Here is a 20,230-nt window from a genome sequence, read left to right on the forward strand (position 1 = left end):
TTGTATCTTTCGCGCGACGTAAGGATTCACCCACTCTCGAACGAACAACCGTTGGATCGCGCAATGGTTGCTTCGAGAAATTCCGGAGTGCTTCGAGATCTGTGCAGAGCGCGATCCGACGGGCGTCGTCAGGAAAGAAGATCGATCGTTCTTTCGCGCGAAAGATACAACTCAAAAATAAGGGTAAAGCTCCACTACGCCATGCTTTAGGTTCAGACTTCTACCCTGCCCTATGCCTTGGGTTTAAGACTTCCCTCACTCTCTCTCTCTCTCTCTCTTTTTTTGGGAGAGGTTGAGACTTCTCCAAATCCAACTAAGCCTTAAATTTTATGGACCCACGTACCTACGTGAAAGAAAACATAGAAGATTTCGCATACCCCACCCTTCGTCTCTCTTATTCCAACCACCTCACCGTACCAACCTTCCCTCCTCCCACTCCATCAAGGTTTTCCGGTTGTTCAAAAATCTTTAGGAAAAAAGATATTAATTCTGGATGTTGTTTAACTTAGCTAAATGTTATATATATATATATATATATATATATATATATATATGATCTTTTCAAGCAACCAAATGGATCCTTAATGAAGTACATTGCTGCAATAAATATTTTACCAATTAAATAGATGAAAATTTTTATGCTTTCAGGAAAAAAAAAAACAGTTTTTAGGGATCATCTTCCAACTTCCAAGCAACCAGACCTTTAATAAATCTGGTCGATTATAACAAAAAAATATCTTACCACAAAAATAAAATTTAAAAAGAATATTCGAACAACACGTGCGCGAAATTTTCCGCATCACGTGTCAAAAGGACCGGGCGGTGGCGGACCGCATCAGCACCGGCTGAGGCTGCCCGGCGCACGCCGCCATGGCCCGCTCGAGCCCGGCGACGATCTCGCTCATGGTGGGCCGGTCCTTCCCGTCTGGGCTCACACAATCCGCCGCCAAATAGCCCACGAACGCCACCGTCTCGATCTCGCTCGGCGTCGGCGGCGGCAGCCGCTGGTCCATCACACGGTGGACATCATCCTCGTCAATGTGCGGTACAGCGTACTCCACCAGGTTCGTCGGTGTACCACTCTCATCATTCCGGTGTACCGCTCTGCACCCGGTCAGCAACTCCAGCAACACCACACCAAAGCTATAGACGTCGCTCTTGGTGGTTAGGTACTGAAGCCGGTAGTATTGGGGGTCCATGTATCCGACGGTGCCCGCGGCTCGTGGAGACGATGGATCCCGTGTATCCTCGTCGTCCGAGGAAGGGGAGAGGAGGGAGAGGCCGAAGTCGGCGACCTTGGCCGTCCACGTGGCGTCGAGCAGGATGTTGGAGGACTTGATGTCCCGGTGTATGATGGGCGGCACCGCGTAGGCGTGGAGGTACTCGATCCCCCGCGCCGCGTCGAGCGCCACCCTCAGCCGCGCCGCCCACGAGGCCAGGGGCGAGACGGCGAGCTTGTGGAGGTGGTCATGGAGCGTGCCGTTGGCCATGAACTCGTACACTAGAACTCGCTCCCCGCTTTGGTTGCAGAAGCCGAGGAGCCGGACGAGGTTCTTGTGGTTGACTCTGGAGAGGAGAGCCAGCTCGGAGAGGAAGGCAGCTTCCCGGTCGCGGTCGCGGCGGCGGCGTTGGTCGGCGTGGGAGGTGGAGGCGGAGGAGGCGGGGTCGGTGGGGCGGAGGGGGGCGGCTCGGCGCGCTTGATGGCGACGACGCGGCCGTCGTCGAGCACTGCACGGTAGACGGACCCGAAGCCGCCGGAGCCGATCTTGTGGTCGTCGGAGAAGTTGTCGGTGGCCGCAAGGAGGACTGCCAACGGGTATTCCTTGATTGTTGAGCTGTGACCGATGCTCAGCTGCCGGTTGATCAGCGGGTTCGAGTATTCCGCAATGTCCCGTCGAATTCGGTCACTCGGCACGCCCGGCGGCAGCGGCGCCTCTGCTGCTCCGGCATGGAGTCCGACGGTGTCGTGGATTCGGCCACTGTTTCTGTAAATTGGGAGAATGATGAACCATACGGCGGCTGCCAATAATATGACGGCGAGGCTGACGGAGCCAATTACTATAAAGACTAGCCTTCTCCTGCTACCGCTACTTCTTTGAGGCGGTGGTGTTGAATTAGACCTTGGAGGTGGCGGCGGCGACAGCGGCGGTAAAGGATTAGCTTTGGGTGCAGAACTGCATGGCTCGCAGATGGCGGCGCCCTTGCTGCAGATGTTGGCGGAGCCTGCGAGGACGCAAGAGCAGGTGGACATCCGCACGCAAGCTCCGGGGAGGACCCGTTTGAAGACCATGGGATGGGGCTTGAAGATGTCATTCCCCCAGCAAAACAAAGAGTAATTGACCATGAGTACCCCACACAGAGCATTGCCTTTGGCTTCAATTGCAACAAATTGGGACTTGGAGAGGCCGTTTGGTAGCTGAGAGTTCTCCCCCCAACATTTCACTGTTCCATTGGTACTCAGAGCACAAGTCCGATTCTCTCCTAAGGCTAATGAGCTGATCTCGAATGGATTTCTCTCCACTTCCGGAGCTCCGATTCCCCAACAAACCAATTCACCAATCTTGGAGACGGCGCACGCGTGCCGGGATCCGGCTGCGAGTGTGAGGTAGGAGCCGTTGGGCTTCTGGCTTACAACGGTCGAATCATTTCCAAAGCATTGGATCTGTTGGGATGCCGGCAGTAATCCACAGACGAAATCTGCGCCGACGGCGATGTCGGTGAAGTTGAGCCCTCGAGGGACGAGGAGCTGCGGCCATCTCCAGCAGTCGAGTTTGCGGATGGCGCCGCCTCGGAGGCCACAGACATGGGTGTCGCCGGCGGAGAGGGAGACGAGAGAAGGCCCCCGGTAGAGGCGCTTGGAGTCGGGGATGGAACTGTTACCGGATTGTTGCTTGAATTCCCACCAGCGCATGGTGGATAGAGTACCGGCGGGGAATGGTATGGAAGCGAGCGCACAGAGGAAGCCATCGCCGGCGGCGATGGCGGTGTAGGATGAGTTGTTGGCGGAGGGGTAGTTTCGCTGGACTCTTTTGGCTATGCTGGTGCAGTTGAGGTCGAATGGGTTGGGGGAAAGGAGGAGAGCGCAGACGATGGTTTGATTGGAGACATGGGAGATTGCTATGGTGGATAGATGACAAGAGATGGTAGGAATTGTGATCAAGAGGAGTAGGAGTGATAGGAGGAGGGGTGGGGAGTGGTTTGGGAGAGACATGGGAAAGGAAGAGGGGAGGGTGAGGGAATAGGGAATGGCATTGTAACAAGGACTGTGGGGGACAGAGCGGCGTTTGAAGGATGGAAACAAATTGTTCTGTTTTCTTTGGATGTATTATTTGTGTGGGATGAGATGGTTTCGGGTGATGAGTGAGTTGGGTGGCGAGCCTGGGGTGTGGGGTAAACGCGGCTTCAGAAGACCGATTCGTTTGAATTCGATAACCCAAGCTAGACTGTTGGTGTATTTTTTTTCTTCCTTCTTTATTTTTTTTTAATAATAAAATAAATATCATATATATATATATATATATATATATATATATATATAATAAAATAAAAATTTCTGTATTGGTAGAGACTCCATTTGACACGTTGGTTTTGAAAAAAAAAAAAAAGTCATGTAGAGAAAATAATCATAGACTTTGAAGCAAAGCTCACGAAAACTAACAGAATCTCGTGCTAGCGGAAGCTCGCAAGGCAGGAGGAGCGATGGAGGGAGTGGAGGTGATGGTTGAGATCGAGGTGTAGGTGAGGGAGATTTGAGGAGGAAAGCTAATACTAATGATGATAGAGAGAAAGACGATGGTAGAAACTTTCGGGAGATGACAACGAGGAGAACAGGAGATGGTTAGTTCTTTTTTTTAGTGATCTGTGGGAAAGAAAGCACTTGAGAAAAATTAAATGATAAAGACGATAATGAGAGGAAGGCAACGCAAAAACCGACGACAATGGCAGCGGGGAATTGAAGGAGATAGGTGAGGACTTGTGAAGGTTTGAAATTAAAAAAAAAAAAAAATTCTGTGCATTGCGTAAGTTAATATATTAGTATTGTATAATTTTTACATTCATATATCCATGAGAATTAGCATGTAAAATATCTCAAAAAAAAAAAAAAAAAAAATATATATATATATATATATATATATATATATATATATATATAAAAGAGGTACCATAGAAATTTATAATATAACAATCTAATTTGTATGATTAGCCACGTAAGCCGTAACTTAACACAATGTGGTAACAACCCAATCAAAACTTTGACCAATTTTCATTTCCAGTTTTGCCATAATCACCACTGATGGGTGTAAACTAAACTTGAGTCTTTTGACACCTAATTGCGTGGAAAGGGGTACGGGCCAGGCAAGATGGCTTGGAGGGAGGGGCGAAAGGGAGACTCATCTCATTCTCTTTCCTACTTTAAGTCCCTGCGTCTGCTTTCCTTTTCTTTTCTTTTCTTTTTTTATATTTATATATGTACCAAAAAGTCTGTTTTAGTGGAAAGAAAAGTTAGGATGTTTTTGTCAAATCAAAATAATTTAGCAGCCTTTATGATTTTGCTCACATGATTTCTTTTGATGAATCTATCAGCAAATATGCATCCATGGCTCATATATTTGAATTGGTCCTGAATAATAAAATGATAAGTGAGTTTTATAAAAATTTCAAGAAATATGAGCAAGCCATGTTTCATGTAATTAAACTTTTAACATTACATATCCGGAAATAGAATTTATGAATTACAGAAGCCTTCTTTTGAGTACACTGATGTTTGTGTGGTGGAGGTTAAAAAATACCAAGTCCATTCTACTGTAGATTGAGTTGTCAAGAATGGAGGTTTTAAAAAAAAGAAGAAGAAGAAAAAGAAAAGTTAGATTGTGAAGTAGGAAGTCATGCATTTGACCATAAGCATCAAAAATTGATGTTAGTTGGACAGGACAAAGCTATTTTATCATATCTAGTCCTATTTGGTTGGAGGAAAGTGTAAAATGTTTCAAAACCCTTGCCATCCGGATTAACCCTATCATGTCAACAATATTGTTAGCTCCAAATTAAAGGGGAGAGATGGTGGAAAAGAAAATGATATTTTGCAGAGATTGACAAGATCTTATTTGATTTAATCTATGGTTAAAACCATTCCATTAAAATAACATGATGTATCTTATTACAATTTATCCATCCGTTTTTGTCCCAAGGTCATTTCATTTATTTCACCAACAAGGACAAAATTATTACTTCCTAACCAAACAAGTAATTGAATACCAAGTCGAGCGTCAAACAATTAATCTAATTAGGTGCTCTACTATTGCAATTCAAAGATTGATCTTTTCGGAGGACAGGCCCCGAAAAATCAAAAGCTAGCTAAAAGATCCTTCACTTGGAATACTCTTACTCTAATTACTTGAACACTAATAAAAATTATATTATCTATATAATGTAATATAAATCAAATTATAACATTTTTATAAGAAAAATAAATTATAGCAACCAGCAAGAGGGTATTGCCTCTATATTCATAGCATATGGAGCCGTACATATTTTACCTTCTATAGCATTGTAATAGCAACATACAACCTTAGGCTAACTATATATTTTTGACTACCAATATATATACCCATAACATGTCCTATGAAGGTCCAAAATAGGAATGGCAGAGGACATCAATTTCCTCTACCTAGTTTTGATAAATATTTTTCTTTGAAAAGAAGCAATATAGGAAAGGAGAAATCAGAAAATTTCAAAGATGACATAAGATGATTTATATGTCTAATCATAACAACAACTCAGTGAAAATAACTGAGAGAATTCATGGGATACAGCCTTTTAATTTTTTTTTTTTTTTGTGTCTAAGGGGGTGGGGCAGAGCGTCTTTGATGGAAGAGTTTGAAAAGTTTGTCTACTTCTAATTAAATCGATGACTGGAGAAAGAAGTGTTTGAACGGCAGCCATTGACAAATTGACGTCCATGATGGGAACATCATTGTGTTGGCGACTGCTGTTGGTCTTTTCTTTTGGTTGGTGGTAAACTATGGATCCCAGTTGGCGTCTAGAAAAAGCCTTTCATAGTTAGCATGCCATGTAATACGAGGTTAGTATAATTCATTAGATGGACATATTATTGGTGTAAATTAAGCACTAATCAACAAGTGGTACTGAAGCTTCTTCTTGGCACTATATTTTGGCTGCCACTTAGAATTTTAGTTCATATAATATATTATTCTCAATGAAGAAATTAAAGTTTACTTTACAAAAAAGATATTCTCCTCATCCTCCTAGGCTAGACTACTCTAATCTTTGGTGACTGCAATCATATTTTCTTTTAGGATTTTTTTTTGTAGTTGTTTAAGGCATTGCTCTGGATCTTACTTCTTTGGCTCATTCTTTTATCTGGTCATTAGAAGTAAAATCATCAACTTTCCATCTATGTGATCCCACTAGTAGTTTTAGTAATCAAACAAGATGGCAAAGGAAAAATGTGATTTAAACAAATGAAGCATGTCCGATTCTTTGAGTAATTAACGTTGGTCTATGGCTAGTCAGTAGATTGGTTGGAGACTTTAACCAAATATGATTGTTCTAAAATATAAAGATAGCTAGGAGAGTACCGGCTTGAAATGTACATACAGCCAAAATATTTAATCAATTCTCCCCTTCTATCATCAAAATTTTTGTCCATAAGGGTCAGAGACCTATGTAGCTGCATTTTTTTCCCCAAATTTATTTCGATAAAAAATATATAATTGCATCATTTTCAATAATATAAGAAATTGGATACGGAGATTTCAAACGATGACATGACCACATATAATTCTTGTAATGCCTAAATAATCCAAAGAAAGTGTGAAGATTGGCGTGTCGTTATTCAAAAACTATGCATGATTCTAGCCAATGACGACTCGATTTTGCTGATTGGCACTTACTGTTAACAGACACATGTTGTGGAGTTATAAACAAAATCATAAACTCTCATCATGACATGATTTCAAGTTCCTAATGAAGCTTTGTCCTTCACTTGACAAATTAGAATTGACGTGCTGATGTAGTATTGTGACTAGATCGACCGATGAAAGGAAGTAATCTATACAGAATTTTCGACAAGTTGCATTTAAACAAGAATTTCTTTATAAAAGATTAATATATCAAAAAAAAAAAGTTTAACGTATAAACTCCCAGATAAACAAGCCCTTCATAAGCTGATTAAGCTACTTAGATTGTTATTATTGGAACTTCAAACTACAAATTGTCGAACACTTTTCTTCCCAGAGAAGCCATCTAACAAAAAGACACCAGCTTGGAACAACTTGCGTGATGGCCTCGCCCGCCAACCCTGCCGTGTACTTCACTCAAAGATTATGTTGGCCAAAGACCATTCACCAAGGTCAACCAAATCAGAAGTTAAAAACTTTGTTTTGCACTCTCAAATCTCAATATCAAACTCCCTTTTCTTTATATATGTGATAACCAGGTCCACCTTTCATTTGGCAGATCAATCAAACCACGAAGCAACATGCATGAAAGCATGCGTATTGCTCTCTTTTTTATTTTGTCCTTTCATCTGGATATTCCTTCTCGATCAGACCTTAACCCATTAATTAATCACTCCTATGATCATGGTGGCCAACTTGGAGTCCAAGGTGGGCAGGCAGAGATTTTGGAAATTTGTGACACCACCTACATAAATGTTTTCCTTGTTGAGTGAGAAAACCTGCCTTTGTTTTTAACATACTAATAATTGGATTTGGCCAGGGAACGTGAAGGAAGATTTGCATCCAAGTCCAAATCATTCGTGGACTTGTTTATTTATTTATTATTATTTATTTTTGGCTACAAGTGGATTTGTTTAAATACATTAAGGAATCTTGTCAACATTGGACCATCAGTTCGAGATGAACCTTGCATTGTCGTATAGTATGGCTAAGAATTGAAAACAACCTAGTTGTGTTTGCTAGCATCTTCGTAACTGGCTTCGACGTCTGCTTGAACCAAGGACCTGTGAGTTTTATTTTATTTTATTCTATTTTCTTGTTATAGGAGGCTACGAAGGGTGTGCATATGATAACATTGTTAGAGTTTTTGAGAAAAATTCAAAATATTTTTTTCTTCCAAAAATTCTTAAAGTTTTGATTATGAATTTAATTTCATATTGAAAAGAGATAATTTTTTTTTGATGCTTTTATATTTTTGTTATTTACCTATGCTTGTTTGGATCAAGAAGAAAAATGTGTTTTACACCACACACGTGCGCTGCTCGGCCTAATGTGACTCACATGTGCACCAAAGCATCTCCTTGTTTGCACCTCCCATGAATTCGATTGCAGCTATAAATCATACATTATTATTTAAATGGCGATCTCATCAAGCTCCATTGAATAATTGAAAGCATCACATGCATTGGCATCCGCCACCTATTCCTATGAATAATTTAAGCAAATTATAACATAAAAAATTTCATATAAATAATTTGAAAGGTATAAAATAATGGACAGTATCAACTTGCAGGTGGAAAGATTCCGGCAATGTCACCTTTAGAAAATTACATCTTGCGGAGCTGCTATCAAACAATTCTACCCGGCCAATTAAGTATCAAAAAGAGAAAGCTACAAAAATGTTATGCATTTCATGTGTCTCCCTGCTGCATTTCTTGCTTCATTCAATCCCATACTTCTTATCGCTTGTCTGACAAATGGCCGTTCTCTATGGTCTTCCGTCGTTGGCTATGAGCTATCAACTAGACGGTTAAGTATTTACTACCCATTAAAGTTAGATTTTAGTCACTGACCGTTAAAATTTGCTGCCTTCCTTGTTCTGGACAAAGAACAAAGTCAAAGTTCTTCCGTACTATCCTGTACCTACCGCACCGTATATCGTGCAAATAGTATACTGGTATAATACCGTATTTCTGTTTGGTATACGAGCCAGTCACCGGTTCCGAGCTGGTCAAAGCCGAGCAAAACCACCTTGCACCATGCGGTACCAGCCCATACCATCAGATTTTTCTTAGCCAGGAGTAAAGGGAAAAAAAAAATAGAAGCCAATCTGTACCATTAAAGTTTTCATAGCTAGGAGTGAGAAAAAAATTATTAGGAGCCAATCTCCATATGGGATGATGTTATAGCATACCATACTAAATCATTTGTGAGATATATATTGTACCATACTAAAGTGGTATTGCACTGATATGATTTTCAGTACCAATTTTGTGCTACATTTAGATTTGAAGTCTTTAATCATCGCAGAAAACAAGCAAAATGGACTTATGGTACCCAACAAGATTAATGCTAAATCGCATTCTTCATTCTTTACAAAAGAATATCTAAAAACAAAACTTTGTACACATTTCCCTTTTGCCAGTCTAGGCCTAACATGTCAAGGCATATAAGCTCTTAGGATAAGCCTTAAATAATGATTTTTTTTTTAATTTTTAAAATATTTAAATCAAAATTAAATTATATTTGAAAAAAATTGATCCAAATCAAATTAAAATTAATGATTTAGATTCAATTTCTAATATATAATTTTTACTTGTAGAGCGGATACGGATATAGACCGATTCAATCCGTTGCCATTCTACCATCACATCTTAGCTCTCTTCACAAGTATTGTTGCAAGCTTATAAATTTTCTAAAATTTAAAAAATTTATTCTCCTTGTTCATCTCTTTTAATGCTTTTGAAAATTTTCAAAATATAAGAGTACATTTGGTTAGCCATTAAAAAAGTATTTTTTTATTTTTTAATTTTTAAAAAATAAAAATTTAAAAATAATATGGTAACATCCTGAAAAGTAAAAATCAAAATAATCAAAATAATTATTTTATATACAAAATAAAATTTTTTTATTTTTCAAAACTTATTTTTCTGCTTTTTTTGCTTCTCTACATCTAAAATACCAAATCAAAAAGTAAAGAGCCCGAACCCTTTTCCTTGATCGAATTCTTCACCTCTCCACCCCTTCTTCCTTCCTTTCCAAATCTTTCTTCTTCATCGAGCTCTTCACCTGTTATTCTCAAATATTACTTTTTGCTTTACAGTAACGTAATTACCAAACATATCTTTTAATTTTTTTATTTTTATTCAATAATAAAAATAAAAATAATAAAAAATATTTTTTAAAAATTAAAAATTAAAAAAAATATAATCAAACGTATCCTAACTTTTCATTCGATAGAAACCTCATCGCTCATGCGTTAATTTTTTTCTGTTTGCTTTTATTTTTTTCATGAACTGTTGGATCTTTTCATGGCAAGCATGCATGCATGAAGCTCTGTATGGATAGAGCTTTCCGTTTGCAAACTATAAAGACAAGTATTAGGGTTTTACCTTCGTTCAAAAACAACAGTATAGGGTTTTACCAAAAGAAAAAGACAAGTATAGGCCACATATCCTTTCATGTCATTCTATTCACCACTCCGATCTATTTCTCTCTGCGAGCAGCCATGTGTCCACTTCAAATCATTTTACTCTGATGCGAGATAATCCTAAAAAAGAGAGAAAAAAAAAATCAATCCTAATGATCAAGCTCTCTTTTATTCATCAACAATAAATCACGTCCGATCAGGAGCTCATTATTCTCAGGACAGACAGTATAGTTGTCTATACTCTGCTCAGGATGCATGATTGATTGATACGAGACTGAAGCGAGATCAATCTAAATGATACAGACGAATGCCATTCGAGAGATCAGTAAACAACTAGCAATAGAGAATTTCATAAACAGATAGCAGAAATTAAACATGCTCACGAGTAAATGCAAAAAGAAATATGAATAGAACAAGAGAAAATAAAATATTAAATCTGTGAGAAAAATCCAAAAAAATGATAAGAATCCGGATCGTGGTAGTTAAGAAACTACTCTGATTAGAGCTCTTAATCTTTTAACCAAACTGATCTATCGATAAAGAACTAGGTCTTTACCAACATCGGATTAAAAAAAAAAAATCAAAGATCAACTGTTAAGGAACAAAGGTCCTTGACAGCATATGATCTGTAGAATAAGAAATCACTCCCTTTTAGCACGATAGATAAAAATTCTGGAGGAGACAGATCTTTTCTTGGCAGAATAGACTTGCATGGGTAGATGGTGGAGTCGAATCAGAGTCGCAGGAACACTGGATCTTAAGTAGGAGTAGGATAGAAAGTAAGCCTCACACCCTCTTCTTGTGAGGCGATTTTGGGTCTTACATCCTCTCTCTCTCAGAGCGATTAACACAAGTATTTGTAGAGTTTGTAAAATTATTCATTATCCTCTTCATGAAAGATACAAGGATTTATATAGGACTCTAAGGATCTTGTTTCTTTAGGAATCTCTTATCTTTTACAAGGAAGAAATCAACCCTCCACAAAAAAGTAAAGCATTATATGTGATAAAATAATCTATCATGGGAAAGAAATCAGCCCTTAACAAAATAAGTAAGTAGCCAAAAACTCTTAAGAAATTTTAGGGAAGAAATGGAACTCTATGTGGGTGCTTGATGCTTGACACAACTTGGCATGAGCACGGCACACACTGGCATGCATATTTCTTCTCTTGGCATGTGGAGAGTGGTAGCTCTTATATGGACCCAAAGCTAAATGCATTAAAAATTTATTGACTGAAAATAAATAACTGAAGTAGAATCAATCTAATGAGGTTTCTTCGATCCAAATCGAATTTAAATTATTTTGCCGATTTTTGATGGCTCTAGTGTCCGCACCATACTCCTTCGTTCCCACTTTTTGTATTTAGTGCCCCAACGAAGCCTCACTACTCCCCAGGATGAAAATATTATGGACTCGATCGGATTTATCATGGACCACTAATAATTTATTAATTAAGAAGGAGCATGTCGGATTCCTGCATTTTACGTACAGCAACAACAAAAACATGTATTTACTCTCTTTTTAATTAACAAAATATTTACAGTCTACGATAAATTTTTTCATATATTTTACTTAAATAATATAATAATTTTTTTATTCAAATAATATATTTTTAAATTTATTTATTAAATTAATATAAAAATAAAAATATTATTTTAATAATATTTTTTATTTAAAAAATAATATTTTAAATAATATTTTTTTAATCAAATTAACAACTCTTTCATGATCTATATGAAATTAAAAAAATAAAAAAAATAATTTGAAGCTGTCATCGTAGATGGTGTTTTTGAAAGCACCATTTAAAATGGTGCTTTCAAAAATATCATTACATCGATATTGTCCATCCGATTTCCGTCTCCCATCAAAAGCAAAGTTTTCAAAAACGAATGTTCGATGATGCTTTAAAAAATATTATTTATAATAATAATTAAAAAATTTAAAAATATATTATTTGAGTAAAAAAATTATTTATATTATTTAAGTAAAATACTCTAATTTCCCCCATCCCATCATGCCAGCTGTGCCGCGTCGAATCGCCGTACAGGCATTCATTGCCCAGGTCCCCAGGCTACAAACTTTGTAGCCGTGTCCGTCCCAGCGGCAGTTACGCTGATGGCGTGACACTGGAATGGTCCACGTGATCAACGGCGTGATTAGACGATCATGCTTTCAGTTTCCACCAGCTTTCTGCTGCGACGTTCCACGTAAATGTGACGGGACTTAATGCATAAAACACGTAGGATTGGGAGTTCGTCAAATGGACGGTTGTGATCTTAGATCATCGATAATCAGTCAGCTCCATTCGAGGCCAAGTCACTGTCAAACATGTTTTTTATATTCTCCGTCCAAAGTTGTCAATTGTCAAACCTTTAATATCCATTTGGTTCACGAGAAATGAAAGAGGCAAAGACAGTTCGGAGAAGTGGAGAATTTTTTTTTTATTTGATTAAAATAAAAAAAAATAAAATAAAAATTTCAACCAAAAGACACATCCACATTTTATGAAAAATAAAAAATCATCAAAAGATAGAGTTTGACATTTTTTATAAAATAAAAATTAATGATAAATTTTTGTCAATAAATATTTTTTAAAAATTTACAACTAAAATTTTTTAAAATATCAATAGATGATTAAGATAAAATATAAATAATAATATAATATAATATTAATATTATCTTAATATTTATATAATATAATATAATATTTATATTAATATTATAATATTTATTATATTTAATATTTATATGAATATAATATTTTTATTTTTATTAATATTATACTTATATCTATATTAATCAATTTATTATATTAAAATATTAATATTATATTAATATAATAAATTATTATAATTTAATGTTATATTATAATATATTAATATTATATTTGTATTAAAATAAATATAATATTTATATTTATATAAAGTTTAAGATCAAAAAGCATGATCTTATATATTTTTTTTGAAAAAATAAATGTCCGAACAAACATAAATTATTTTATAATAAATTATTTTTTTATAATTAATTAAATATATCAAAAATATATTTTTAAAAATAATTTTTAAAAATAATTTTGAAAGAGGCAAAGACAGTTCGGAAAAGTGGAGAAATTTTTTTTTATTTGATTAAAATTAAAAAAAATAAAAAAAATTCAACCAAAAGGCACATCCATATTTTATGAAAAATAAAAAATCATCGAGAGATAAAATTTGATATTTTTTATGAAATAAAAATTGATGATATATTTTTTTTTAATAAATATTTTTTAAAAATCTACGACTAAAATTTTTTAAAATATCAATAGATGATTAAGATAGAATATAAATAATAATATAATATATTATTAATATTATTTTAATATTTATATAATATAACATAATATTTATATTAATATTATAATATTTAATATTTATATGAATATAATATTTTTATTTATATTTAATATTATATTTATATCTATATTAATCATTTTATTATATTAAAATATTAATATTATATTAATATAATAAATTATTATAATTTAATGTTATATTATAATATCTTAATATTATATTTATATTAAAATAAATATAATATTAATATTTATATAAAGTTTAAGATAAAAAAGTATGATCTTATATCTATAAATGATATAATAGATATTATATATTTTTTTGAAAAAATAAATATCCGAACAAATATAAATTATTTTATAATAAATTATTTTTTTATAATTAATTAAATATATTAAAAATATATTTTTAAAAAATTATTTTTCAGAAAATAATTTTTAGGAACCAAACGAGCCCTCAAAGAACCTGGACTGGAGAGAGTAGTGCCTGTGAGGAAGGTGGGCAAAATTATCTTCTGACAAACGCATAGGAATTTATATGTGGCAGCATAACTACCATCAACTTTTGCTAGGTGAGCCCGTTCAAATTATTTTGACGACCGATTCTACTCCCACGTAGGAATATATATAAATATGTTAGAATAAATAGTTTATACGTATGGAAAGACGTACCTTATGAGACAGATGTGAACAGAAAAATGATGGAGTTAATAGAATAGTTTACATGCATTATATGAGATAATGTCATGTGCACGATTGGGCTCCATCCTGTTATCATCTAGGGTTTGGATTGTAATTTCGTGCAAAAGAACGACTATTTTTTTTTTTTCACGATATTGGTTATGGAGTAAGGTCAAAATAATAGAACTTTCTATTTTCTCAATTTACAAGCTTCTTTTGGATGTCATATCAGCGAATCCGTTCCTATGCCAATTTCAGTTGTTAATAGGTTGGCTTTTGGCATCCATTTTTAGTTGGTATTATCATTTCTCATCTTCGTTTCTCCAAGGATCAAAATTTTATTATATATAACTATAAGAATTCTTGATAATTTAGAAGAAGTAGGTTCAAGTTTTTATCTTCTCACGAAGATACTCCCCCAGATACATCAATCATCAAATTTCCTACCAGTCCAACGACACTAAACAATTATATAATGCATTATACTATTCTAACGAAGTAGAGTACCATTTCTATCAAAAGCAAGCGGTCTCCAACATTTTTTTTTTCCTTTGAAAAAATTAAAGTATATATAGAATAATTTCATTTTCTATCATACTTGTTGGGATATACCGACCGACCGACTCCGTTCGGCCGACCGACTCCTCCCGACCGACGGCGGACGACACCGACAGCGACTACTGACTCCATCCGGTCCGACCGACTCCATCCGGCCGACCGACTTTTTCCGACCGACCGACTCCATCCGGCCGACCGACTTTTTCCGACCGACGGCGGACGACACCGACAGCGACTACCGATTGTGCCCCGATCGGAACGGATCGGCCTAGCGGCCCCACGTCGCCTTCGATCGCCTAAGAGCCGACCCCCCGTCACTGACTTCCCACCGGATGGGACGCCGACGACTCACTACCAGTTTGGGTGGCTGACGTCCCACCTCTACAGGCCCTCCTGAACGCCGGATGAGCGGCGTGGGCTGCAGTCTCATCAAGTAAACGCCGTACGAGCGCCAGGGGGCATTATCCTGCCAGGAAGTCTGGGGTGCTGTCCTGCTAACGACGAGAATTAATTCCTAGGACCTGTCAACTTTGTCAACGACATGACAACTTCCGACGATTTGACAATCCTCTAGTTGTCTACATCACCGACGGCGAGGCCATACCACCTCCTACTATAAATCGGGGAAGGCAACAGTGCTAGAGGGGGGCTCCAGGAAAAATGCTCAGGCTCTCCCTCTCTCTCTCTCCCTCTCCCCATAGAGCTCCTTGTCTCCTTTTTACTGTTGCCTAGTCTCCTCTCTGACTTGACCGTCGGAGGGTCCCCGCCGGAGCCGCCTCCGATCAGCATGGACTTTCTTTTGCAGGCGCTCGTTCCCGGCGACCAGGCGACGAGGGGATTGGCCGCAACAATACTTTAAATAAACATATCAAATATAAGCATATTTAAATCAAATATATATATATATATATATATATATATATATATATATATATATATATATATATATATATATATATATATATACACACACACTTCAATGTACCAAATACTTCACTCAATTTCAATAAATCAGGAGAAGTGTCCCACTTCCTCCATATTGCCTGAAAAACAAAAAGAAAAAATGAAAAGAAAAAAAAAACATACCCCACAGACCATGCGGGTTACAAGTTAGTCTTACTATGACCAGTGAGAACCTTCCCGAAGCGAGCCCATGCTTCAATTAGGACATAAGAATCTAACTAAATAAGAAGTTCCGATACGTCGGGCATAGCTACACGGGACATAAAAAAACATCAAAAGGAAGCAATTTTTGAATTTCATACATAATCATGCCAAATAAGATTAAATTAGTACAGATGTAAATAGATTGGATTGGATTATACCTAAATCTAACTCCAATCCGAAATATTTTGAATTTGAAAATCTAACTTTAAAATCGAACCAAATATTCTACTAGTTCAAGCCAATCTGAAAAGTTCGAATTGGATTGGACTGAATTTTTAGACTTTTATATATATTAGACTGCAATTTAGATCATAATTCAAAAGTAAATTATATAAATTCGAAATATATACTACTTATAGGTATTCTATAATACCGTCCTACATCTAAGAATTAATATTATAATAATGATAGATAAGAAATAAAAAATATAAATTTTAATATCAAGAATCTTAAAGTCGTGCTATAATAGCATCATATCAAAAATACAAGTTCTAGATTTTCAAGAAAAACTACATCATCAAAATATAATAAGTCCCATAACATTTAAAAAAAACTAAATTTGAAACATACACACATATGTAAAATCCAAAAGTCCAAATTAGAAGAATGGATTGGATTTGGTTTGAACCTATAGTTTCGACTTTGGATTGGATTTGAATTTTATAACATTAAATCTAAATCCAAGTCCAAAATTCCAAATTTTTAAAAATTAACTCTAAATCCAAAATCAAAATCCAAAAGTCTGATCCAATCCTCTAGTTTGGTTTGGATCGGTTTGGATTTTGGATTTTTTTCAATCCACTAACATCCCTAGGTTAAAGAGACTTGGGGACAAGACCATGATCAGGCTTGCATGGACCCAAATAAGCCTGATGGGCCTAATGAATCAAAGCTAGACGAGCGCCGTGCAGTCACAGAATTCAGCAGAGAAACTTAACTGTGTGCATTAGCAAGCTATCATTTTGCATCATAAGGTGCAGGAAGCACCACATATTCTCCTAAGATGCTTGTGGCAAATTATCGTATTAAATCGCAAGCAAACGAGCAACTGAGATCCTACTTTTACTGAAACCAGTTCATCCTAGAAGGATGACTCCTGAATTAAGAACCTGATCCTAAATAAATGAAAGAACCATCAGATAACTGTTGTTCAGATGACAATGGAATCAGAGATATGGACAAGAGATGAGGTGTTTATTTTGTATGTAGAGTCTTCTCTTCAGTTTTCAAGTTCATCAGCTAACTACTTTCTATATATGCAGGCTGTGCCATATCCCAACAATGTTTATCACTACTAAAATTATATTTCCCTAGCCTGATTGACGATTGGAGAATTTATATTTCCCTACACTAACAATATTCAGGCCAACAGAAAATTTTGGAGGAAGCAGATACTGAATCTAAAGATCAAGAAGTAAACAGTTATAAATTATATTGAAAACACTGCTTCCAAATACACATAGTAATATGGTAGATTTTCATAAGAAACTGAAGTTTTCTGATCAGATATTCAAGAAATATAAATTGTTAATGATTTTCATCAGTTATCAGCTTTTGCATATATGTCAGTGCGAGCTGGGACTAACATAAAAAATATAACTGGAGCCAGATAACAAATAATTATAGCTCATTTGGTATAGTATACAAATATAATAGTCATAGAAGGTATACAAATTGGTAACGTTTGAGCTACATGAGAATGCTTTTCATCAGACAGAAAAGTCAATCGTTACATCTAACAATACATGATAGAAAACTCAATGTGTCCACTTACCTGAAGACAAGACTACTCGGAACATGTAATTTTCATTACATGCCCAGATTGAATTGAGTTATGAACATCGTAGGTCTACACTGCCTAAACATCAACTTAAATTTTCTAAAGCATCTATAACTGTTGTACAAAAGGCTCTGCTCAATAAAACTAGCAGTTCTTACCATAGTTCTTTTCCCTCGTAATTGGTGTGCAAGGATCAGCATCAATAAGCATTTTTACCACCTCCCTCATGGTAGGACGCAAAGTTGGCAACTTGGTAGTACACAAAATAGCAATCTTCAAAACTTTCATCATGTCATCTTCTGCAGAAGTTGACACCATAGGGTCGAGAACTTCTGCAACCTTCTGGCCATTGAGATGTGTTGAAACCCAATAGACAATATCTTTCCCTTCGCCAAACTGAGGTTCTATGGGACTATGGCCAGTAAGCAATTCTAGCAGGACAACACCGAAACTATAGACATCGCTCTTTTCAGTTATTTTGAGCGAATATGCAAGCTCTGGAACAAAATAAACACAAGGATGACTGTTAAGTTCAAAGACAGATTTTATAAGAGATTGAAGATATTCAGAAACAATATGAGAGATGAATGCATGTGAAAATAGGATGGATTACCACAGACAAGCTAAAATAAAGCTATCACAGCATTGAGAAGAAAATACGAACTTTCGTCTATTCAAAATCTTAAAACCAGTAGTGTTGTTCTACCACATAATAATGGGTTAAAGTAAAAAGAAAGCAGTTCAAGATTTTTCTTCCCTCCTTTTTCTGCTTCAGTAAAAGGCAAATAAAAGAAAAAAAAATACAGAGTGATGAACAAGTAGGTTAATCTTTTTAAGGTCATCAAGAATGGAAGCATATTATACGTTTTATTAGATCATCAATAATCCTTCATTCTACAGCAACTATGACCTATACCACAAAGTCAACCAAATAAGAGCAAACACTACTCCAGAAAGACCAAATCAACAGAAAATAAGGAGGATACGAATGAGTGAACCAGATCTTTTCGAAGCAGTTATTATAAAGATGCGGGCAAGATGATGAGACAACAATGACATTTGATGAAATGCAACTATAAGTTTCAGTTCTACTGTTTTTTAGGACAGAAAAGTATAGAATGAAATAAGCACATACCAGGGGCAATGTAACCATGTGTACCAGCAAAACAACTTAAGTCTGATTCTTTTGCAATCTTTGCAATCCCAAAGTCAGCAATTTTTGCTTCATATTCATCATCCAGCAATATGTTGGTGGATTTTATATCCCTGTGTATGATGGCTGGTGAACAGTCATGGTGAAGATACATGATCCCCTTTGCTGCTCCGACGGCAATCTTGTACCGCTTACTCCAGTCCAGCTCTGGTTGGCCACCTTTGATTGCCCGATGAAGAGCTTGATAAAGATTCCCATTAGGCATGTACTCATATACAAGAAAGTTAAGCTCCCCTCTGGTCAAGCAGGCGTATAGCTTCAGTATGTTTCTATGCCTGATCTTCCCTAATGTATCTATTTCTGCCATCAAAACTTTTGCTCCATTCCCCTTCCATAATTGCTTCACTGCAACCGTCCCCTTGTTCTTCAGCTCTAACCTGTAAACTTTACCTGTGCCCCCGCTTCCAATCAAATTTTGCTCTTCCAAGTTACATATCTCTTCTGCATCGAGTTCTGGTGGTTGGAAAGATTCCACTTTCCACTTTGAGCCATTGTCCATGCACTCCTCCAGATCCTTCATTTTTTGGGATTCCTCAAGCATGAAGCTCCTATAACTAACAAATGCTAATCCAGCTAAAAGTACAAATATAGCTGATAAAATGATCACCGCAAGAACCAATTTCTTCCCCAAGATATCCTTGTGCCTGTTATCCATCTTGCAAATGCCCAAGTTAGGATCCCATTCATTTCCCGACTTTCCATCAATACATAGACTGGGATTGCCAGAAAATGCTTCATCTCCAGCAATCATCAGAAGACCTGGAGGAACCCTTCCTGTTAATTGATTCTTGGAGAAGTCAATGGAGCTTAGCTTCAATGTTTGTAAACTATCCGGAATAGGACCGGTGATCAAGTTCTGTGATAGATTAATTGAATTGAGAGAGGCCAACTGGGAGAGCGTTCCTGGAATGTTACCACTCAATGAATTCTGTGCAAGATCAACCTCTACCAATCTATTGCATGAACCAAGTTCAGATGGTATAGGCCCAGTGAGAGCATTATCCTCCAAATGCAGAGATGTCAACTGATTCAGGTTTCCAATTTCAGCTGGTATTTGACCCGAGAGAGAATTATTGGAAGCATATAACTTCTGCAACTGAGAGAGCTTTCCTATCTCCGCTGGAATCTCACCAAAAAGATCGTTATTCT

At 36.6% G+C, this 20,230-nt stretch overlaps 2 protein-coding genes across 2 annotated transcripts in view; both read right to left on the reverse strand.

The window, feature by feature from the left end:
* Positions 1-607: 607 nt before the first annotated feature.
* Positions 608-3,307, reverse strand: LOC105051895 (serine/threonine-protein kinase-like protein CCR4). The gene is given in 2 exon segments (XM_019852775.3): positions 608-1,679; positions 1,682-3,307. Coding segments are annotated over 2 exon segments (2,403 nt in total). The 5' UTR covers positions 3,212-3,307; the 3' UTR covers positions 608-806.
* A 14,381-nt stretch (positions 3,308-17,688) lies between these two features.
* LOC140850859 (receptor protein-tyrosine kinase CEPR2-like) overlaps positions 17,689-20,230 on the reverse strand; it is a 3,269-nt gene continuing 727 nt past the window's right edge. Inside the window, exons 2-3 of the mRNA XM_073242998.1 lie at positions 19,004-20,228; positions 17,689-18,365 (exon numbers count right to left, since the gene is read on the reverse strand). Coding sequence (XP_073099099.1) covers positions 18,013-18,365; positions 19,004-20,228 — 1,578 coding nt within the window. The 3' untranslated portion in view covers positions 17,689-18,012. The remainder of the gene's footprint in view (positions 18,366-19,003; positions 20,229-20,230) is intronic.

The sequence above is a fragment of the Elaeis guineensis genome, chromosome 9 (genome assembly GCF_000442705.2).
Source record: "Elaeis guineensis isolate ETL-2024a chromosome 9, EG11, whole genome shotgun sequence".
Classification (NCBI taxonomy): Eukaryota; Viridiplantae; Streptophyta; class Magnoliopsida; order Arecales; family Arecaceae; genus Elaeis; species Elaeis guineensis.